General features: G+C 50.6%; 1 protein-coding gene across 4 annotated transcripts in view; it reads right to left on the bottom strand.

Annotated features, from left to right (window-relative positions):
- cacna1c (calcium channel, voltage-dependent, L type, alpha 1C subunit) overlaps window positions 1–23,597 on the bottom strand; it is a 1,225,933-nt gene that overhangs the window by 311,497 nt on the left and 890,839 nt on the right. For all 4 annotated transcript variants that reach the window (XM_038780480.1, XM_038780479.1, XM_038780478.1 and 1 more), the window contains 2 exons: window positions 21,962–22,120; window positions 20,436–20,546 (listed from right to left, as the gene is read on the bottom strand). In XM_038780480.1, the coding sequence (XP_038636408.1) occupies window positions 20,436–20,546; window positions 21,962–22,120 (270 nt within the window). The remainder of the gene's footprint in view (window positions 1–20,435; window positions 20,547–21,961; window positions 22,121–23,597) is intronic.

Genomic DNA, 23,597 nt, shown 5'->3' on the forward strand with positions numbered 1-23,597 from the left:
ACATAGTCTTCCTCCAAGAGACGCATCTGAGGGAGCAGGACCAAATGCGGGTAAGGAAGGGCTGGGTGGGACAAACCTACCATTCCTGCTATGGGACAAGGGCCAGGGGGGTGGCGATCTTGATCGGCAAGAGGGCGATGTTTAGGGCGACAAGGACGGTTACAGACCCGGGGGGACGGTACGTCATGGTCAGCGGGGCCCTGGATGGGGCACCAGTGGTACTAGTCAACGTGTACGCGCCCAACTGGGACAACACGAGTTTCATCAAAAAGACCATGGCAGAAATCTCGGACATAGCGACGCATCAACTAATCATGGGGGGGACTTCAACTGTGTACAGAACCCAAAGAAGGACAGATCAAACCCCAAAACGGGGAAAACCTCAAGAATGGCAAGGGAACTCAGTCACTTTATGGAGCAGATGGGAGCAGTGGACCCCTGGACGTTCGCCCACCCAGAGGAGAAGGAATTCTCCTTCTTCTCCCCAGTACACAACGTATACACCAGAATTGACTTCTTTGTGGTGGGGAAGACGGTGCTTTCAGGGATAGACAATTGTGGTATCAGACCATGCTCCACATTACATGGACGTGCGGCTAGAGACGGGAAGGGCCCAGCGCCCCACATAGAGGTTGGACGGTGCCTTACTAGCTGACAAGGCCTTCAGCGAAAGGATAGTGCGGGCCATAGCAGAGTACACGGAGAACAACCAAAACGGGAAGGTCTCTCCCTCCACGTTCTGGGAAGCGCTAAAGGCCGTACTAAGAGTGGAAATCATCGCTTTCAAAGCACAAAGAGATAGGGAGGAAAGGGTGGCTAGGCAGCAGCTGGTCGACTCCATACTGGAGGTAGACCGTAAATACTCCGAGGCCCCGACCATGGAGCTCCTGGTGGAGAGGAAAGAACTACAAAGGAACTTTGACCTGCTGTCCACCAGGAAAGCAGTGCACCAACTCCGCCAGGCACGTGGGACCCTGTACGAACACGGAGACAAAGCCAGCCGCCTGTTGGCACACCAGCTGAGAAAGCAGGCAGCTACCAGAGAAATTGCGCAAATCAGGGGTACCGGAGGCACGTTGTAAAACGGAACCAGAAAAGATTAACAAAACCTTCATGGCCTTCTACCAAGAGCTGTACACCTCAGAGCCCCCAAGGGGGGAGTCTGGGATGAAACGGTTCCTTGATGGACTGGACATTCCAGTCGTGGGGGAGGGCAGAAAACGGGGCCTGGAAGCGCCACTAGCACTGGGAGAGATCATGGACAGCATTAGTTCCATGCAGACGGGGAAGGCGCCGGGACCGGACGGATTCCCGGCGGACTTCTACAAACAATTCGCGACAGCGCTGGCCCCGCACCTGTGGGAGATGTTCATAGACTCGCTAGCTAGGGGCACATTGCCACCCACGCTAGCACAGGCCTCAATCTCGCTGATACCTAAGAAAGACAAAGACCCAACGGAATGTGGATCATACAGACCCATCTCACTGCTGAACGCAGACGCCAAAGTACTGGCCAAAATCCTAGCCAAAAGGCTAGAAGACTGTGTACCTGAGGTGGTCACAGAGGACCAGACGGGCTTCGTCAAAGGTAGACAGCTTACCTCGAACATCAGGCGCCTGCTGAACGTGATAATGACCCCCTCTGGGGAGAGAACACAAGAGGTGATCGTCTCCCTGGACGCAGAAAAGGCCTTCGACAGAGTTGAATGGAAATACCTCATAGAGGTACTGGAGCGGTTCGGGCTTGGAACAGGGTTCACCTCTTGGGTAAAGCTCCTATACAACGCTCCCATGGCAAGCGTACGGACCAACAATACCAACTCCCAATACTTCCAGCTGCACAAGGGCACCAGACAAGGATGCCCACTGTCCCTGCTGCTGTTCGCCCTAGCGATCGAACCACTAGCAATCGCGCTCAGGGCAGCAAAAAGTTGGAGGGGGGATCCGAAGGGGAGGCAGAGAGCACAGAGTCTCACTCTATGCAGATGACCTGCTCCTCTACATTTCGGACCCACAGAGCAGCTTGGACGGGATCATTTTGCTCCTGAAAGAGTTTGGAGCCTTCTCGGGCTACAAACTCAACATGAGCAAAAGCGAGATCTTCCCAGTACACCCGCAAGGGGGGGGCAGCACTAACGGGATTTCCGTTTAAACAAGCCCGACACAAATTCCGCTACCTGGGGATCCAAATAGCCCATGACTGGAAAGGGATCCACAAATGGAACCTCACCAGTCTGACGGAGGAAGTAAAAACGGACCTGCAAAGATGGAACACACTCCCACTCTCCCTCGCGGTGAGAGTCCAGACGATCAAAATGAATGTACTGCCCAGGTTCCTCTTCCTATTCAGATCCATCCCGATCTACATCCCCAAGGCCTTTTTCAAAGCGCTGGACAAACTAATCATGGCGTTCGCAGGGGGGGGGGGTAAAAATGCTAGGATCCCAAAGAAGGTCCTACAAAAAACAAAATCCGGGGGGTGGGGGGGGGGGGGGGTTTGTCTAGCCCTCCCAAACCTACAATTCTACCACTGGGCGGCAACAGCCGAGCGAGTAAGGGGATGGATACAGGAGCCAGAGGCCGAGTGGGTGCACACGGAGGAGGCCTCCTGCGTGGGGACCTCCCTCCGGGCCCTCGCCACGGCAGCCCTCCCATCCCCACCCAAAAAACACTCCAGCAGCCTGGTGGTGATAGCCACCCTCCAATCCTGGAAACAACTGCGGCAGCAATTTGGCCTGAACAAAATGTTTGACAAAGCTCCCATCTGCAACAACCATAGTTTCACACCAGCACTGACTGACGCCACCTTCAAAAGGTGGAGGCAGTACGGAGGGACACTGACAGTCAGGGACCTATACACGGACGACAGGATCGCAACACTGGACGAACTGACAGAGAAACTTCGGCTAGCCAGGGGGAACGAGCTACGGTATCTGCAGCTCAAAAACTTCTTACGAAAGGAGACAAGGACGTACCCACAACCGCCACGACAGACACTACTGGAAGACCTACTGGACGCAAGTATCCTAGATAAAGGGAACTGTAGTGATATGTACGACCGACTGACAGAAAGGGCCGACACCGTACTGGATGCAACAAGAAAGAAATGGGAGGAGGACCTGGGGATTGAGATAGGATGGGGACTCTGGAGCGAAGCACTGCATAGGGCCAACTCCACCTCCACGTGCACAAGGCTCAGCCTGACGCAGCTAAAAGTGGTACATAGAGCCCACTTAACAAGAACCCGTATGAGTAGGTTCTTCCCGGAGGTGGAGGATAGATGTGAACGGTGCCAAGTAGGCCCGGTCAACCACACCCACATGTTCTGGTATTGCCCCAGACTGGTGGAGTACTGGACAGCCTTCTTCGAGGCAATGACCAAAGTGGTGGGAGTGAGGGTGGAGCCATGCCCGATAGTGACGGTCTTCGGGGTCTCGGACCAGCCAGGTCTATTCCTGGGGAGGAGGGCGGACGCCCTTGCCTTTGCCTCCCTGATCGCCCGCCGTAGAATCCTGTTTGGCTGGCGGTCAGCAGCACATTCCAGAGCTGCAGACTGGCTGTCCGACCTCTCGGAATCTCTCCAAATGGAGAAAATCAAATTCTCCATCCGAGGGTTGGACGACGGCTTCCACAGAACGTGGAAGCCATTCACGCGACTGTTCCGGGACCTGTTTGTGGCCAACGAACAAGAGGAAGAATAGCCAGGTAGCCAAGAATCAGGGGAACTTAGTCAAGAATCAGGGGAGGGTAGCCAAGGCATGAAAGGGAGAGAGGAACTGGGAGGGAGGGGGGGTGGCTAAACCTGAAGAAAGAAAGACGAACCACAGGGGCGAGGGGGGGGACAGCTGAACTTGAGGAGGGAGGGGCGAACCATGGAGGGAGGGGGGACAGGAGAGGAGAACTAGCGGGATGGGGCAGGGAAACGGGAGCCGGAAGGAAGGCACGGGGTGCCAAAACGTGCATGACATCTCCAGGAGCGGGGAATGAGGAGGTTGGGGATGGAGGACGGGAGGAGCAGCGGAGGCGAGCGGGGGACAGCAGCGAGAACCGTCCGGGAGAGGCGGGCGACAGCGGCACGCGACCCGGCCAGGTGTCGCACACTGTGGTTATCTCCCCGGCACCCAAATGTATATTTGCCCCCCCCCCCCAGTCCCCGCCAACCCTGCCCCCCCTTCCCCCCCCTCACCCCCCCGCAAACAGTCGCATACCTACGTGGTGTAAATAATTCGGCCAGATGCACAGAGCTGCCGCTGTCGAGCTGGTGCACAGTACCCCACCAGTTAGTCTATTTCATATTTTATTGTATTCTATGTTGGGGTGTGCCCTTCTCTTCTAAATATGTGTATATATATAGATATATGTTTCTTATTCTGTGTACATAATGGTAATTATACCTTGTTCAAAAACCCAATAAAAACATTTATAAAAAAAGGGAAAAATACAATTTGAAAGTAAACTAGTGGGGAACATAAAAACTGACTGCAAAAGTTTAGATAGGTATGTAAAGAGAAAAAGATGAATAAAAACTAATGTAGGCCCCTTACAGTCAGAAACAGGGGAATTACCGATGTTAGACTGACTGGTTTTTAGTTCCCTGTTTTCTCTCTACCTCACTTTTTGAATAGTGGGGTTACAGTCACTACCCTCCAATCTGTTGGAATCATTCCAGAGTCCAAAGATTTTAAGAAAATGACTACCAATGGATCTACTATTTATCGGGCCATTTCCTTAAGTACTCTAGGATGAAGATTATTAGGCCCTGGAGATTTGTCCACTTCAATCCCATTAATTTCCCCCAAACAATTTCTTTACTGAGACTAATTTCCTTCAGCTCCTCACTTAAACTTGTGCTTCTCAGAACTTCCGGTACACTATTCATGTCTTCCTTTGTGAAGACACAAGCAAAGTATGAATTCAGTTCCTCAGCCATTTCTTTGTACCCTGTTATTAATTCCCCTGTTTCTGACTGTAAGGGGCCTACATTAGTTTTTATTCATCTTTTTCTCTTTACATACCTCTCGAAACATTTGCAGTCAGTTTTTATGTTCCCACTAGTTTACTTTCAAATTGTATTTTTCCCTTCTTAATCAATCCCTAGATCTGGCTTTGCTGACTTTTAAACTGTTCCCAATCCTCAGGTTGATTGCTTTTTCTTGCAAATTTGTATGCCTCTTCTTCGAATCTAATACTATCTCTAATTTCCCTTGTAAGTCATGGTTTGGCCACGGTACCTTTCTACTCTTGCGCAAAATAGAAATAAACAACTTTTGGAGGTCATCTATTTGTTCCTTGAATGACTGCCATTGCCTATCCACTGTTCTTCCTTTCAGTAATGTTTCCCAGTCCATCATTGCCAGCTCATGGCTCATACCATCACAGTTACCTTTATTGAGGTTCAGGACCTTGGTATCAGAATCAACCACATCATGATTCAACTTGATACAGATTTCTACCATAATATGGCCAATCATTCCCAAAGGTTCTCTCACAACTAGATTGCTAATTAATTATTTCTCATTGAAAAACACCCAGTCCAAGATGGCCTGTTTGCTTGTTGGTTCCTCAACATACTGGTCCAGTAAACCATCCATATATAATCCAGAAATTCCTCCTCTATTGTACTGTGACGAATTTGAGTCACTAATCTATGTGGAAATTAAAGTCACCCATAATCACAGATGTTCCATTATCACATGCATCTCTGATTTCCAGTCTAATGCTATTCCCAACATTACCACTGCAGTTTGGTGGTCTGTAGGCCACCCTTCTGCATGTTTTTTGCCCCTTGATGTTTCTTAACTTGACCCAGACAGATTGCATGTAATCTGCACTAATATTTTTCCTCAATATTGTATCAGTATCTTCTTTAATCAACAATGCAACTCCACCGCCGTTTCCTTTATGTCTGTCCTCCCTAAAAACTGAAGAGCCCTCAATGTTTAGTTCCCATCCTTGGGCACCTTGGAGCCATGTCTCTGTAATCCCAACTATATCATACCTTTACATCTATCTGCGCAACAAATTAATTATTTTATTTTGAACTCTCCACGCATTCAGGTACAAAGCCTTAAGGCTAGTCCTGGTAACGTACCCTGTCCCTTCCCTACCATTTTCTACAGTGTTATTATCTGATACAGGCCCTTGATATCTCTGCCTATCACTTTTCTTATTCTCCTTTCTGCCTTTTTCTTTTGTTCTTGATTCCCCCTGCTCTGAATCCTTACTTAGTTCCCCCTGCCATGTTAGTTTAAACCCTCCACAATTGCTCTAGCAAGTACCGCACTCCCACCCCAGTCGTGCCCAGGTGTAACCCGTCTAGTTTGTGCAGGTCCCACCTCCCCCAGAACTGGTCCCAATGCCCCAGGAATTTGAAAACTTCCCCTTCACACCATCTCTTCAGCCATGTATTCATCCAATACATTCCACTATTTCTACTCTTCGACTTCTCAACTTTCTTCCCAACTCCCTATATTCTGCTTTCAAGGCTGCATCCCTTTTTTTACCTATGTCGTTGGTACCGATGTGAACCATGATCACTGGCTGTACAGCCTTCTCCTCCAGAAAGTCCTGTAACTGCTCCGAGACAGCCTTGACCCTAGTACCAGGGAAGCAACATACCATCCTGGAGTCTTGTTTGCGGCCACGAAAACGCCTACCTATTCCCCTTATAATTGAATCCCCTATTACTGTTGCATTCCCACACCTTTTACTCCTTCCCTCTGCAGCAGAACCAACCGTGGTGCAACAAATTTGGCTGTTGCTGCTTTCCCCTGAGAGGTCATTCCCCTCAACAGTATATCTGTTTTGCAGGGGAATGGCCACAGGAGATTCCTGCACTGCCTGCCCAGCTCTCTTGCTCCGTCTGCTGGTCACCCATTCGCTTCCTGCCTGTGGAGTCTGAGTCTGTGGTGTGACCAACTCTCTATATGTGCTATCCATGACACACTCTGCCTCACAGATGCTCCACTGTGTCCCTAGCCACCGCTCCAGCTCTGAATGCGGGCTTCCAGAAGCTGTAGCTGGAGATACTTCCATCACACATGCTGGCCCCGGGCACTGAAAATGTTCCCGGCCTCCGACATGCAGCAAGAGGAACAAACCAAAGCTTTGAGTTCTCCTGCCATGACTTACCCTTTTAAATAAAGCTTTCGAAGCTGCTTGATATTAGATTAAATCCAATTTTCTATGGCCCAGCTATCTGGTGACAGAATTCAACATCAAACAACACAATGCATATAATACTCAGTCATACTGACTTAATGTCAATAGCATATGAAAAAATGATCATGCTCATAATGAGAACTTGTAATCTTTTTTGCATTCATTCTTTGGTTGTGAGAATCCCGAGCAACGGGAGAATTTTATGTCTCTCCATAATTGGCTTTGAGCCAGTGTGGCTTGCTAAACGATTTTAGTTGTCAGTGAAGAGTCAACTGCAGACCAGACTGGGTAAGGACAGCAAATTCCTCCCCTGAAAGACATTGGTGATTCAGGTTTGTATGAAAATACAATAGGCTGACTTCCGGTGGCGGCTATGAAGGAGTGAGTCGCACATTTGGTGGCTCCCGCTCAGGTCGGACTTTTGGACCTTTCCCCCCGATTTTTTAACGGACTTGATTTGAAAAACTGATGACAGAGGCAATTGTGTACTGAATTCCCACATAGGTGCATGGAGAAGAGGACTAGAAGTGCTCGTAAACGCAGAAACAGAAGGACAGAGAAGGCTTGGGCTGAAGCTGCACCGGGAGGAAGCATGGCGGAGGACCGGACCTCTGGCTTGTCGACCCAGCGGTCAATGGAGCAGTTGATGCAAGTTATCCAGGAGGGCTTCACCAAGCAGAAGCAGAACTGCTTGGACCCGATCAAAGAGGCAATTTCGCAGCTGGAACTTAGATTGGATGCCCGATCAGGTGATCCAGGCGCCGGAATGTGGTGACTAGGGGCTTTTCACAGTACCTTCATTTGAAGCCTACTTGTGACAATAAGCGATTTTCATTCATTTCATTTCGTTTTCAGAAAGTAGAGAAGGCGCTGGCCGACCAAGAGGAATATCAAACAACGGTGGAGTTGGAGGTGGGGATGCTGAGAGACCAGCAGAAAAGGCTCCTGGAGAAGGTGGAGTACCTAGAGAACAGGTCCCGCTGGCAGAACTTGAGAATCCTTGGGCTCCCGAAGGGATCCGAAGGAGAGGATAGCGAGCATGTTCGAGAAGCTGCTGGGGTATGGGGCATTCCCCCGACCCTTGGAGGTGGACAGGGCTCACAGAGTGCTCGCGAGGAAACCGCAAATGGGAGACCCCCCCCGAGGGCGATGGTGGTGGGATTCCACAGATATCTGGATAAGGAGCGCATTTTAAAGTGGGCCAAGCAGACATGGAGCTGCAAATGGGACAACAGTATCCTGCGGATCTATCAAGACCTGAGTGCGGAGGTGGCCAGGGGAAGAGCGGTGTTTAACCAGATCAGGTCGACCCTTTTCAAGAAAAAGGTGAAGTTCAGGCTGTTGTATCCGGCCTGCCTCAGGGTCACATACGAGAAGCAACATTTCTATTTTGAGTCGCCTGAGGAAGCGCTGGACTTCGCGAAAAGGAAAGTGTCGGACTGAGAACATTGAACTTTGAATTTTGCTGCAATGTTTGTTTTTTTTAAAATGTTTCTTGCTTTTTGTTTTTTCGGACGTTATTTTGAATGCCCGATGTATGGATCTGGGGCCAATTGCAGAGCTAAGGTTAAGTTTGCATTTGCACTGTTGGGGGATGGAGGTGTGTTTGTTCAGATGTTGGATCTTTTGCTTGATCTTTCTTTTTGGGTTCAACTTGGGTTTCTTTTTTCTGTGTTGGACAATTGTGTTGGGATTGTTTTTCATTTGTATATGTATGTATGAGCGGGGGGAGGGTGGGGAGGGAACAATAGGTGGGAGAATGTCTGGCGCCAGGGGCAAGCGAGCTGGGCGGGCTAGCTTACGGAAGCGCAGTGGGGGTGAGCAGTTGTTATGCCTATCAAAGGAGTTGATTTATTTTGCGCTGCTACTGGGGTGGGGGGGGGGGGGGGGATGTTCTGCCGGTGAGGGAGGGACTTTTGCTGAGGAACAGACAGGAGGTCGGGGGCGGAGGCTGCCTGGGGGTGGGCCGTGGAGGGGTGGGGCACGGGCTGCCGACTGGCCCAAGAGAGGGGATGGCTGATCGGCAAGGTGGGGGGGGGGGGGGGGCAATGAGTCCCCCAACTAGACTGATCACCTGGAATGTAAGAGCTCTCAATGGGCCGGTCAAGAGGGCATGCGTGTTCGCGTATTTGAGGGGACTGAAGGCCGATGTGGTAATGCTGCAGGAGATGCACCTTAGAGTAGCTGACCAGATTAGATTAAATTAAGGAAAGGTTGGGTTGGACAGGTTTTTCACTTGGGACTGGCCTCGAAGACCAGAGGGGTCGCGATCTTGATCAACAAGCGAGTGGTGTTTGAGGCGGGAGAATAGTTTTGGGTGGGGGGGGGGGGGGGCCGCGGTACCTTATGGTCAGTGGGAAATTGGAGGGGGTGCAGGTGGTACTAGTAAATGTATACGCGCCAAACTGGGACGATGTGGAGTTCATAAAGAGGATGCTGGGGACGATATCGGACCTGGATTCGCATAAGTTGGTCATGGGAGGGGACATCAACACAGTTATTGACCCTGGTTTAGACCGGTCAAGCTCAAAAACGGGCAGGGTGCCAGCAATGGCTAAGGAGCTAAAAGGATTCATGGAGCAGATGGAGGGGGGGACCCATGGAGATTTGGGCAGCCAAGCGTAAAGGAGTTTTTCTTCGACTCACATGTGCATAAGGTGTACTCCCGGATTGATTTCTTTATTCTGAGCAGGGCTCTACTGACGGGGGTGGTGGACATGGGGTACTCAGCGATCACAATCTCAGGCCATACCCTGCACTGGGTTGACCAACAGGTTAGTAAAGACAGTAACCAGCGCCCGCAATGGAGATAAGAAGTGGGACTTTTAGCGGACGAGGAGGTGTGTGGGCGGTTGAGGAAATGTATTCAGAATTACCTGGTGGCCACTGACATGGGGGAAATTTCTGCAGCGGTTGTCTGGGAATCATTGAAGGCGGTGGCTAGAGGGGAGCTGATCTCGATACAGGCCCACAGGAAGGTAGGCAGGGCAGAGACGGACCGACTGGTAAAGGAGATACCTCAGGTCGACAGGAGGTATGCGGAGACCCCAGAGCCAGGGCTCCTAAGGGAATGGCGGAGGCTACAGGCGGAGTTTGGCTTGTTAACCACAGGAAGGGCGGTGTATCAGCTGAGAAATGCGAGGGGGGGGGGCGATTTATGAGAGAAGGCCAGCAGAATGCTTGCACAGCAGAATAGAAAGAGGGAGGCAGCAGGAGGAAAAGTAAAGGATGGAGACGGGAACCTGGTTGGAGACTCAGCAGCGGTGAATAAGGCGTTTAAGGAGTTTTATAGTCGGCTGTATGGGTTGGAACCCCCATTGGGGCCAGAGGTGATGAGGCACTTTCTAGGGGGGCTGGATTTCCCGAAGGTGGATGGGGAGCTGGTAGAAGGGCTAGGGGCCCCGATCAGGTTCGAAGAGATAGCGGAGGGGCTGAAGGCCATGCAATCGGGTAAAGCCCCGAGGGCCGGATTGGTACCCAGTGGAGTTCTAAAAAATGTTCTCTGGGATATTGGGGCCGCTGTTGATGAGAACATTCAATGAGGCAAGGGAGAGAGGGGTGCTTCCCCCGACGATGTCACAGGCCACGATCTCGCTGATCCTGAAGCGGGATAAGCATCCGGAGCTGTGTGGGTCCTGCAGGCCGATATCCCTATTGAATGTGAACGGCAAACTGTTGGCCAAAATTTTGTCCTCTAGGATTGAAGACTGTGTTCCGGACGTGATTGGGGAGGACCAGACGGGGTTTGTTAAGGGAAGGCAGTTGGTGTCCAATGTAAGAAGGTTGCTAAACGCAATCATGATGCCCCCAGAAGGTAGGGAGGTGGAGGTAGTGCTCACAATGAACGCAGAGAAGGCTTTTGATTGAGTAGAATGGGAATATCTGTGGGAGTTACTGGGACGGTTCAGATTTGGGCGGGGCTTTATCGACTGAGTCAGGTTGCTGTATCAGGCTCCTGTGGTGAGCTTACGGACGAATAGGACAACATCGGACTATTTTAGGATTCATCGGGGGATGAGTCAGGGATGACCCCTCTCCCCACTGTTGTTTGCGCTAGCTATAGAACCGCTGGCAATTGTACTGAGAGCCACAAGGGGTTGGTCCGGGGGGGGGGGGGGGGGGGGGGGGACACAGCTTTACGCAGACGACCTGCCCCTGTATGTATCGGACCCAGTGGAGGGGATGGAAAAAAATCATGCGGATTCTGGGGGAATTTGGCCGATTTTCAGGGTACAAACTAAATATGGGGAAAAGCGAGATATTTGCATTCCAGGCAGGGGGACAGGAGAGGCGACGGGGGGGGGGGGGGGGGGGGGGGGGTCTGCCATTTAGAGTGGTAGGGGGAAGTTTTAGGTATCTAGGCATCCAAGTGGCGCGGGAATGGGAACGGTTGCAGAAACTTAATCTGGCCCGTCTGGTAGACCAAATGAAGGACGATTTTCGGAGGTGGGACCCACCCCTGTTGTGATTAGCTGCGACGCTCCGGACGGCAAAGCTGACGGTCCTTCCGAGATTCCGGTTTGTGTTCTAGTGTCTCCCCATCTTTATTCCACGGACCTTTTTTAAACAGGTTAACAAAGTTATCACTGGCTTTGTATGGGCGGGCAAGCCCCGCGAGTAAAAAAGTGGATGCTTTAGCGGAGCCGGGGAGAGGGCAGGCTGGCACTGCCAAACTTCAGTAACTATTATTGGGCAGCGAATATAGCCATGGTCAGGAAGTGGGTGGTGGGGGTAGGGTTGGCATGGGAGCATATAGAGGTGGCCTCATGTGAGGGCACCAGTTTGGGGGCGTTGATAATGGTGCCTCTGCCATTCCCGCCAGCACGGTATTCCACCAGCCCGTGGCAGCCCTGAGAGTCTGGGGGCAATGGAGGGAGCATGTGGGAGCGGAGGGAGCATCGGTCTGGCCTCCAATCTGCAATAATCACCGGTTTGCCATGGGAAGAATGGATGGGATGTTTCGGAGATGGCAGAGGGCAGCAATTGAGATATGTTTATAGAAGGTAGCTTTCCTAGCTTGAGTAAGCTGGAGGAAAAATTTGGATTGGCGAGGGGAAACAAGTTCAGGCACCTGCAGGTGCGGGACTTCCTTCCTAGACAGGTCTCAACCTTCCCGCTCCTACCACCAAGGGGGATACAGGACAGGGTAGTTTCCAGAGTGTGGGTGGGAGAAGGGAAGGTCTCCGACATCTATAAGGAGCTCATGGGGTCAGAGGGGACGCAGACTGAGGAGCTGAAGCGCAAGTGGGAAGAGGAGATAGGAGGAGAGATAGAGGATAGTCTCTGGGCGGATGCATTGAGTAGAGTCAACGTGACCACAACATGCGTCAGGCTCAGCCTGATACAGTTTAAGGTCGTTCACCGGGCTCACATGACAGTGGCCTGGATGAGCAGGTTCTTTGGTGTAGAAGATAGGTTTGCAAGATGTGCGGAGGGGCCAGCCCAAAGGTGTGGAGATTCTGGCAGGGGTTTGCAGACGTCATATCCACGGTGTACAAAAGAAGGGTGGCACCGAGTCCGGAGGTAGCGATTTTCAGGATGTCGGAAAATCCGGGAACCCAGGAGGAGAAAGAGGCAGACATTCTGTCCTTTGCTTCCCTGGTAGCCCGGAGATGAATATTATTAGCTTGGAGGGACTCAAAGCCCCCAAAGTCATAGACCTGGTTATCTGACATGGCTAATTTTCTCTGTTTGGAGAAAATCAAGTTCGCCTTGAGAGGGTCACTGTTAGGGTTTGCCCGGAGGTGGCAACCGTTCGTCAACTTCCTTGCAGAAAATTAATCATCAGCAGATGGGGGGAGGGGTTAGTTTAGCTTAGAGTTGGGGGGTGAATAAAGGTGGGACCTGTAAGGGAGGAAGCAGGCTTTTTGCACTATGTTTATAGACTCATGTATATTGTATATTTTGTCATTGTTGTAAAACCAAAAATACCTCAATAAAATGTTTATTAAAAAAAAAGAAAATACAATAGTGTCATGTGAGAGTACCTTTACGAAATGAGTGGGCCATGTGCTCCCTATACCACAATCTATTAAAAGTTGTGGGTCAGGTGAACTCCACGATACACTTTGGGGTTCTCTAAACCCTGGCCCATGCCAAATTTGGGGCTTGTCCGGGATAATAGTCTATCTATTGGATTGGCTTAGTGAACTTAAAGACAGTGAGGGGTGAGCATATTGTGGTTGCTTCTCAGGTGTGGTATTTTAGTTTAAGTAGGGAGTGTGTTGTGGACAAATGCTCTTTCAGAGCCTCTGAAGTTTTTGCGGGTGGAGACGGTCACACGCAGTACCCTACGGACAGAGACTAAAAGCAGACTGTTAGATTTGGCAAAAACATTCAGTTAACATTACCTGACAAAATGCGAAAAGATTAGTTAATTATGGCGGTGGCTAAGCATTTAAAATTGCCTGAGATACAGTTTGACTCATTGGAAATGGCAAAAATTTAGTTACAAATTAAACAAATGGAACATGAGAACGAATTAAAGCAGCTTGAATACGAAAGAGATAGGGAGGAAAAAGAAAGAGATAGAGAGGAAAAAGAAAGAGAGAGAGAGTTTGAACTTTGGAAAATGGCCATGAAACATGACAGTTAAGATTGGCGGATTTAAAGGGAAATGAACAGTTTGAGGATAGTGATGAGAATAAAGAGAAAGAGCATCAAAGTCGGAGGCTTGGTGGGGATCTATTTAAATATGCCCAAGCATCGCCAAGGTTTGATGAGAAGGAGGTGGAAGACTTCCGGTAGCGGCAATGACCAGCTGAGCCGCACGTTCGGAGGCTCCCGAAAAAAAACGGACTTCGAGGCTTTTTTAAAGGCCCCCAATGGAGCTTAAGAGGCAAATCCCGACGGGGGAAGAGGCCAGGAGTTTCCCCAGAGGTCCCATGGTGCAGACCAGGAGCGGAGCAGGGAGAGAATCGGGAGGAAAAACTTTTGAAAAAAATCGGGACCCGCAGGACAAAATGGCGGCCGGCGAAAGTTTCGAAGAACTGAAGAAGTGGGTCCAGACGACTCTGCTGAGCCTCTTCCAGGATCTGAAAGTGGAGCTGCTGGAGTCCATCAAGGTAACCAACAGGGAACTGACGGAGACCCAGACAGCCCAGGGGGCTGCGTTCCGGGAGCTGTAGCAGCAAGCCGCCGAGAGGGACGACGAGGTCGTGGCCGTGGTGGGGAAGGTGGAGGTGCACGAGGTGCTCCATAAAAGATGGCAGGAGCGGTTCGAGGAGTTGGACAACCGGTCGAGGAGGAAGAATTTACGGATCCTGGGCCTCACGGAGGGGCTGGAGGGGTCGGACCTAGCGGCCTATGTGGTGATGATGCTGAACACGCTGATGGGGGCTGGGTCCTTCCAGGGGCCCCTGAAGTTGGAGGAGGCCCACAGAATTCTGGCTAGGAGGCCCAAGCCGAACGAGCCGCTGCGGGCGGTGTTGGTAAGGTTCCACGGGTTTGTGGATCGTGAGTGTGTGCTCCGGTGGGCCAAGAAGGAGCGGAGCAGCAAATGGGAGAACACGGAGGTGCGGATCTTCCAGGAATGGAGTGCGGAGGTGGCGAGGCGGAGGGCCGGGTTTAACCGGACGAAGGCGGTGCTCCACAGACGGAAGGTGAAGTTTGGAATGCTGCAGCCGGCGCGTCTGTGGGTCACCTACCAGGATCGGCACCACTATTTTGAGTCCCCGGAGGAGGTGTGGGCCTTCGTGCAAGCCGAGAAACTGGACTCAAACTGAGGGTCCCCCGGATGGGGGATGCTGTGGAATACTGTATTTATTTATACTGTATGTGTATCTGCGGGGTTTAGGGTATGATGTGGGGTGGCCGTAGGGTGGGTGGGGTGATGACGTACGGGTGTTTTCTTTATGGGTTTTCTAGCAGGAGTTGGGTGGACGGGTTTGGACTGAGGGGTAAACGGGGTGTTTGGGGAGCTGGTGGGGGGGACTGACAATGGGAGTGGCCCTGGAGGAGGCGGGGCCCGGTAGGGCGAAAGCGCGGGCTTTCTGTGGGGTCCCCGCTCTGGGAGAGGGAGGGGGGCGGGGTTTTCTTTTCCCGCGGGGGAGGGTGGACTGGTTGAGGGGCACTATGGGGGAGGGGCAGTCCCACGTTGGGAGGAGCCGAAAGTAGGGCAGGAGCCGCCGGGGTCAGCAGAAGATAGCTGGCTCACGGGAGTGCTGTAGAGGGGGGGGCGCGGCTAGGAGGGGTCCTAGCCTGGGGGGGGGGTTACCGGGTTGCTGCTGAAACGGTCAGGAGGAGCTGGAGGATGCAGGGAGTGCTGGAGGGGGGGAGGTGCCGCCGTGGGAAACTGGCAGAGTGTGGGACGCTGGCCGGGGGTGGGCAAGGGATAGGGTATGGCTAAGCGGCAGGGGAAGGGGGCAGGGAGCCCTCGGATCCGGCTGATAACCTGGAATGTGAGGGGGCTGAATGGGCTGGTCAAAAGGGCCCGAGTAGTTGCGCACCTGAAGGGACTGAAGGCGGATGTGGCCATGCTCCAGGGGACACACCTGAGAGTGGTGGACCAGGTCCGGCTGAGAAAGGGGTGGGTGGGCCAGGTATTCCACTCAGGGCTGGACGAGAAGAGTAAAGGGGTGGCGATCCTGGCGGGGAAGAAGGTGTCGTTTGAGGCGTTGAAGGTGGTGGCTGACAGTGGCGGGAGGTACGTGATGGTGAGTGGCAAGCTGCAGGGGGAGCGGGTAGTGTTCATGCGGGGTTCATGGGACGATGCGGGGTTCATGCGGCGTATGCTGGGCCGCATTCCGGACCTGGAGGTGGGGGGCCTGATCATGGGGGGAGACTTTAACACTGTGCTGGATCCCCCATTGGATCGATCCAAGTCCCGGACGGGTAGGAGGTCAGCGGCGGCTAAGGTGCTGAGGGGATTTATGGACCAGATTGGGGGGGGGTGGACCCTTGGAGGTTTGAGAGGCCAAGGGCCAGGGAATACTCGTTTTTCTCCCATGTACATAAGGCCTACTCGAGGATTGACTTTTTTGTCCTGAGCAGGGGGCTGGTGCCGAGGGTGGAGGAAGTGGAATACTCCGCCATTGCCATTTCGGACCATGCCCCGCACTGGATGGACCTCGGGCTGGGGGAAGAGAGGGACCAACGTCCGCTCTGGCGCATGGAGGTGGGACTGCTGGCAGAGGAGGAGGTGGCCGGGAGGGTCCGGGGGTGTATTGAGAGATACCTCGAGGCCAATGATAACGGGGAGGTTCGGGTGGGGACGGTCTGGGAGGCATTGAAGGCGGTGATGAGGGGGGAATTGATCTCCATCCGAGCCCATAGGGAGAGGGGGGAGCAGAGGGAAAGGGAAAGACTGATAGGGGAGATGGTGCAGGTGGATAGGAGATATGCGGAGGCCCCGGAGGAGGGATTGCTGGGGGAGAGGCATAGCCTACAGGCCAGATTTGACCTACTGACGACCAGAAAGGCGGAGGCCCAGTGGAGGAAAGCACAGGGGGCGGTGTATGAACACGGGGAGAAGGCGAGCAGGATGTTGGCGCACCAGCTCCGGAAGCGAGACGCGGCCAGGGAGATTGGGGAGTGAGGGATAGCTCTGGGAAGGTGGTGCGGAGGGGGGTAGAGGTAAATGGGGTCTTCAGGGACTTTTATGGGGAACTGTACCGCTCTGAGCCCCTGGTGGAGGAGGGTGGAATGGGGCGCTTCCTGGACAGGTTGCGTTTCCCGAGGGTGGAAGAGGAGCGGGTGGAGGGACTAGGGGCACCGATCGAGTTGGAGGAGGTTGTCAAAGGGATAGGGAGCATGCAGTCGGGGAAGGCGCCGGGGCCGGACGGGTTTCCGGCGGAATTTTATAAAAAGTATTTGGACCTGTTGGGCCCCCTGTTGGTTCGGACCTTTAACGAGGCATGGGGGGTGGGGGTGGGGGGGGGGGGGGGGGGGGGGGGGGGGGGGGGCTTTGCTCCCAACTATGTCGCGGGCGCTGATTTCCTTGATCCTGAAGCGGGACAAGGACCCTCTGCAGTGTGGATCATATAGGCCGATTTTGTTGCTGAACGCTGATGCCAATCTGCTGGCAAAGATCCTGGCCACTAGAATAGAGGATTGTGTGCCGGGGGTCATACATGAGGACCAGACGGGGTCTGTGAAGGGAAGGTAGCTGAACACAAATGTGCGAAGACTCCTCAACGTCATTATGATGCCGGCGGTGGAAGGGGAGGCGGAGATAGTGGTGGCGTTGGACGCGGAGAAGGCCTTCGATAGGGTGGAGTGGGAGGTGTTGGAGAGGTTTGGGTTTGGGGAGGGGTTTATTCGGTGGGTGAGGCTGCTCTACGAGGCCCCGATGGCAAGTGTAGCCACGAATAGGAGGAGGTCGGAGTACTTTCGGCTGCATCGGGGGACGAGACAGGGTTGCCCCCTGTCCCCTTGCTCTTCGCGTTGGCAATTGAGCCCCTGGCCATGGCATTGAGGGAGTCAGGGAACTGGAGGGGCATGGTGCGGGGTGGGGAGGAGCATCGAGTGTCACTGTACGCGGACGACCTGTTGCTGTATGTGGCGGACCCGGTGGGGGGGATGCCGGAGGTGATGAGGATCCTTGGGGAATTCAGGGGTTTCTCGGGGTATAAGCCGAACCTGGGCAAGAGCGAGGTGTTTGTGGTGCATCCGGGGGATCAAGAGAAGGGGATTAGTAGGCTCCCACTGAAGCAGGCAGGGAAGAGCTTCAGGTACCTAGGGGTCCAGGTGGCTGGGAGTTGGGGGGCCCTGCACAAGCTCAACCTCACAAGGTTGGTGGAGCAGATGGAGGAGGAGTTTAAGAGTTGGGATATGTTACCGCTGTCACTGGCGGGGAGGGTGCAGACCGTTAAGATGACGGTACTCCCGAGGTTTTTGTTCTTGTTCCAGTGCCTCCCCATCTTTATCCCAAAGGCCTTTTTCAGGAGGGTCAACAGCAGTATCACGGGTTTTGTGTGGGCGCATGGGACTCCAAGGGTTCGAAGAGTGTTCCTGGAATGAGGCAGGGATCGGGGGGGGGGCTGGCGTTGCCCAACCTCTGTGGGTACTACTAGGCGGCCAACGCAGCGATGGTGCGTAAGTGGGTAATGGACGAGGAGGGGGCAGCATGGAAGAGGATGGAGGCGGCGTCTTGTGTGGGCACGAGCCTGGAAGCGCTAGTAACGGCGCCGTTGCCGCTCCCTCCAACGAGGTATACCACAAGCCCGGTGATGGCGGCTACCCTCAAAATTTGGGGGCAATGGAGATGGCACAGGGGAGAAATGGGGGCTCGATGGAGGCCCCAATACGGGGGAACCATCGGTTCGCCCCAGGGAGCATTGATGGCGGATTTCTGGGCTGGCACAGGGCAGGGGTTAGGAGGTTGAGGGACCTGTTTGTGGAGGGGAGGTTCGCGAGCTTGGGGGAGTTAGAGGGGAAGTTTGGGCTCCCCCCGGGGAACATGTTTAGGTACATCCAGGTGAGGGCGTTTGCCAGGCAGCAGGTGGAGGGGTTCCCCTTGCTGCCCCCACGAGGGGTGGGGATAGGGTGCTCTCGGGGGTGTGGGTCGGAGGAGGGAGGATCTCGGACATATACCGGGTAATGCAGGAGGTAGACGAGGCCTCGGTGGAGGAACAGAAGGGGAAGTGGGAAGAGGAGCTGGGGGAGGAGATTGAGGAGGGGACGTGGGCGGATGCCCTGGAGAGAGTGAATTCCTCCTCTTCCTGTGCGAGGCTTAGCCTCATACAGTTCAAGGTGCTGCATAGGGCCCACATGACTGGGACAAGGATGAGTAGGTTTTTCGGGGGCGAGGACAGGTGTGCTAGGTGCTCGGGGAGCCCAGCGAACCACGGCCATATGTTTTGGGCGTGCCCAGCATTGGGGGAGTTTGGAAGGGGGTAGCAAAGACGGTGTCGAGGGTGGTGGGATCCAGGGTCGAGCCAGGCTGGGGACTCGCAATTTTTGGGGTTGCAGTGGAGCCGGGAGTGCAGGAGGCGATAGAGGCCGGGGTCCTGGCCTTTGCGTCCCTAGTAGCCCGGCGGAGGATCTTGCTCCAATGGAAGGATGCGAGGCCCCCAAAGCGTGGAGGCCTGGATCTCGGGGGGGGGGGGGGGGGGGGATGGGGTAAGGATTGGGGGGAGGGAGAACTGTGCACAAGGGTTTGTGGAAGGTGCTATCTCTCTCCTTTGTTTGTTTTTTTTTCTTTTCTCTTTTTCTTTGTTTTTGTTTCTTCCTTTTGTTTGAAGTTGCTCTTGAAGCTGGGGGGCATTGTTTATGGGGTGTTACCGCGGTTGTACGTTAATAGAGTTAAGATGTTTATATTTTGTAAAAATTTCAATAAAAATTATTTATAAAAAAAAAGAGAAGGAGGTGGAAGCCTTTTTCATTTCATTTGAGAAGGTGGCTAAACAAACGAAATGGCAGCAGAACATGTGGGTATTACTGATTCAAACAAAGATGGTAGGTAGGGCTAACATAACATAACTTCTCTCTCTAGCTATTCTATGTCTTGTCTGTTCACTTTCCTGAAGCACACTCTCTCAGAAAGAGGGGGAAAGTTCTTTTTATACCACCTGATAGTGAGACATCTCGTGTTGAATTGACTGTACTAGTTTTACATACATTGATCATACATTGATCATGTATATTGATACACAGAGATCACGACAGTGGCCAAAACTTCAGTCCCACAGGGAGCGACTTCCTTCTGTGGCTTAATAATGCACTGGTCATTATTTTCCAAGTAAGAGTTGTATGCAGGTGAGACCAAAAGTTAAAATTACTCAGGCCTAATGTTGCCATAGGTTGCTGCTCACACCAGCTCCACTTTCCCTCTCTCAACTTGGTTAAAAATTGCAGCCACATTTTTTCTTACTAAGAATCGATCACTTGAAGTACTAAAGACAGGTTTACTCATCAAAACAAAGTTTTATAAGCATCAATGGCCCGGCCACTGCTGTGCTTAATACATTTGAAAAGCTGCTTATGGCATATTGTCCTCTGGGTGGTTATGATTAGAAGGAAGGAATAATATAGGGTATTCTTAGAATTTTATATAGCATCAGCACTTGATTTTATTTCAAGTGTAAATAGTACCAATATGCAAACCCTCAGTGTGAAAAGCTTTGGGGTACAGTGTGCTGAATCAGGTCATTGTCTGCTTAGCATCACTAGACAGCAGAATATTATTATGGAGACAAGCTTAGTATGCATCTGTATACACTATCTATCTGACAATGTTTTAATAATACATTGGTTTCTAAGGCAAACTAATGAATGATCAAAGGCTAATATACAGATCAGTTAAGAAAGGTAGGAAAAATGTTTGCAATACATACTCTGGGCTTGAATGCAATTAACTTCAAAATCATTTCAACTGTGAAGAGTCCGGTGAAGAGCATATTAAGTACATCCATGGCTTGACTAAATTTCGTTGACTGGCCGAAATGCTTAAAAGAGAAATAAAGAATTAGATAATAATTCAGGATCTCATTCAAAATGGAAATTTCATTCTTACTACAGCAGGTAATTTAAAAAAAAATACTCTTTTGGGATCCAAGGATTTGATTTAAGTGCTATTAATTTTAAGTGCTTCCAAATGGATGTCTCAGCAAAGCCATTTTCTATGTCTTTTTGTTAAACTTTGCAATCTTCATGACTTCTTTGCATATTGAGTAAATGCAGACTAATAAACAGGCCAGTTGCTGAACAAGTAAATTAATCTTTAAATTGAGGACAAAGATTTGCAATGAGGCGATTCATATCACATAATTTTACTTCACATATTTTTCAACAATGGCCTTCTTCAGCAAAAGACAAATAACAGTTATCGAAATAAGTAAACAGTTAAATGAAACTCTACTTGTAAAATTGAATGTTCAGATCCAGAGAAGGTTGTTTTGCAATAATTAAGACTTATTATACCATTAAAATTTTACTTATGCCTGAATGCATCATCCCTACCTTTTTCTGCCATGTTTAGGGGTAACTGGTGGATAAGTACAGCAACTTCATACCTTTATATGGATTTCAATGCCTAATAGGCAGCAGCTTCTGGGCCTTCACATTTAACAGCACATGTGTGTTGCTGTCTGATTTACTGCATAATAACATTGAGGACTGAAAGTGTCTGGAATGGTAAAGGGCAAGCTTGATGGATCAAGATCTTATATTGTCTAGAAATTCTTGTGTTCCTTTGGTGGTGACACCATTATTACTTTCACACACATTTATTTGATCCTTTACCAGCAGAGCAAGCTGCCAGAGAAATCAGTATCCAAATTCTGGACAATGGTGATGGAATAGTGGGTCCTGAAAACAATATGATGATTAAGGTGCGTGCAATTTATTGAAGGGTATTTAATTTTGAAAACAGCCTCATCCTCCTCCCTCCTCAAAAAGGGTAGGAAAGTACCAATTTCACTGCTAAAACAATAAAACCGCTTACAAAATGTGAAAATATTGATTTAAATCTTTAGCGCCTGCATGTAAAGCATTGCATTAGTGGGGTATGCTTTTCCATGCCCAATCTTTCTCTTTGTGCTCTATGCAGGAGATACAATATATCCTAATGTCTCATAAATAAATAGCAAGCTGAGGTACAGGCCAGCATTATTCAGTTGTATTGATAATTTCATTGGAATTCATTTAAAAATAGTTTTATGTATCATGGATAAACATGCACAAGGGACTTTTTAATCCATTAGCAAAAAAAGTACCAAATAAAAATTATTGGTTTTCCAAAAACAATGACTGTTAGATTTCTCAGAACTGCTCCCAAACTGCTGGTATAATTTCACTAGAAGCATGCATTAATCCCATTTAAACAAAGGTCACTGAATTCCCATATTTCTCTTTGTCCTACCTGCATTGCCAAGCAAATTGTGTTCAGTAGTATCAGAACAAACATCAGGTATTCGAAGTAGGTGGAATTTACGACATACCACACTTTATACTGGTAAGCATTCTTTGGGATATACCGCCGAAGAGGCCGAGCCTTTAGGGCATACTCCACACATTGGCGCTGTAAATGGCAGAAAATAAATTATTTTATATAACAATAAATATCATATTTTATGAAAAGTGAATATACTATCTATCGACCCTATATAAAATTATGTTTGAAAACACAAGTACTAATATTTTGTGATGACAGGTGGACAATACCTAAGGCAGCACTGTAGCCTTTATTATTTGTTTTAAAAAAATAATAATTTTATTGACAAATTTGGGTATTTACATAACAACGAACCGAAATAAAATACCAACAATAACAATAATGATAACAGTCATAAATATTCGCCCATCCTCAATGAACAACAAAATATATTAACAACAACTTAAATTAACACAATATTAAGTTAAATAACCATAGAAAAAATAGAAACAATAATAAAGAACCCCCCCACGTTGTTGCTGCTATTGGCCAAGATACCTATCTTTGAGCCAGAAAGTCCAGAAAAGGCTGCCACCGTTTATAGAACCCTTGTGCTGATCCTCTCAGGGCAAATTTGACCCTCTCCAATTTTATAAATCCCGCCAGGTCACTGATCCAGGTCTCCACACTTGGGGGCCTCGAATCTTTCCACTGCATCAAGATCCTCCGCCGGGCTACTAGGGACGCAAAGGCCAAAACACCGGCCTCTTTCGCCTCCTGCACTCCCGGCTCCGCCGCAACTCCAAAAATCGGGAGTCTCCAACCTGGTTTGACCCTGGATCCAACCACCCTCGACACCGTCCCCACCACCCCCTTCCAGAATTCTTCCAGTGCCGGGCATGCCCAGAACATATGGGCATGATTCGCTGGGCTCCCCGAACACCTGGTGCACCTGTCCTCACCCCCAAAGAACCTACTCATCCGATTCACAGACATATGGGCCCGATGCAGCACGTCTTTATTATTTGTGTTGCTTTCATGCAAATGTTTGCGTCCAGGTGATATCAAACTAGTAGACAAAATTTTCAACATCAACTCAACCCCAAAATGTGTTCTAATTTGAAAATCAGATCCCAGCCTCAAGCCTTTCAAGTTATTGATTTGTTTTTGTAAATTTCCCTCAGGATCATAGAACCACAGAGGTTTACATGGCATTTATAAGTCATCCATACACAGAATTATAGGGAATTATTGCAAAGAATCGGTATGTTTTTCCAGCTGGTCTGTACTGGTGTTTATGCTCTACATGAGCCTCTTTCCCGTCTGCATAATCTAACTATTCTCGACTATCTGCATAATATTCTATTCCTTTCTCTCTCGTTCCTCCCTCCGTTATCTAGATTTCCCTTAAAAAGTAGGCCGCAATTCTCCCAAAATGGAAGAGTCCCCTAGCGAGCGTTCGCAGTGCCGAGAAACACATGGCTATTCAACGCGACTCGCATTGTATAAGGGGCCTGAACGGGGAAGGCACATCCGAAGCCACACATAGCCCCATTTTGTACAGTGGGGAACTCCCCATTATAGCGAGAGATCGGGACACCATTTTAAAATGGCATCCCGATCT

The sequence above is a fragment of the Scyliorhinus canicula genome, chromosome 20 (genome assembly GCF_902713615.1).
Source record: "Scyliorhinus canicula chromosome 20, sScyCan1.1, whole genome shotgun sequence".
In the NCBI taxonomy this organism is placed as follows: Eukaryota; Metazoa; Chordata; class Chondrichthyes; order Carcharhiniformes; family Scyliorhinidae; genus Scyliorhinus; species Scyliorhinus canicula.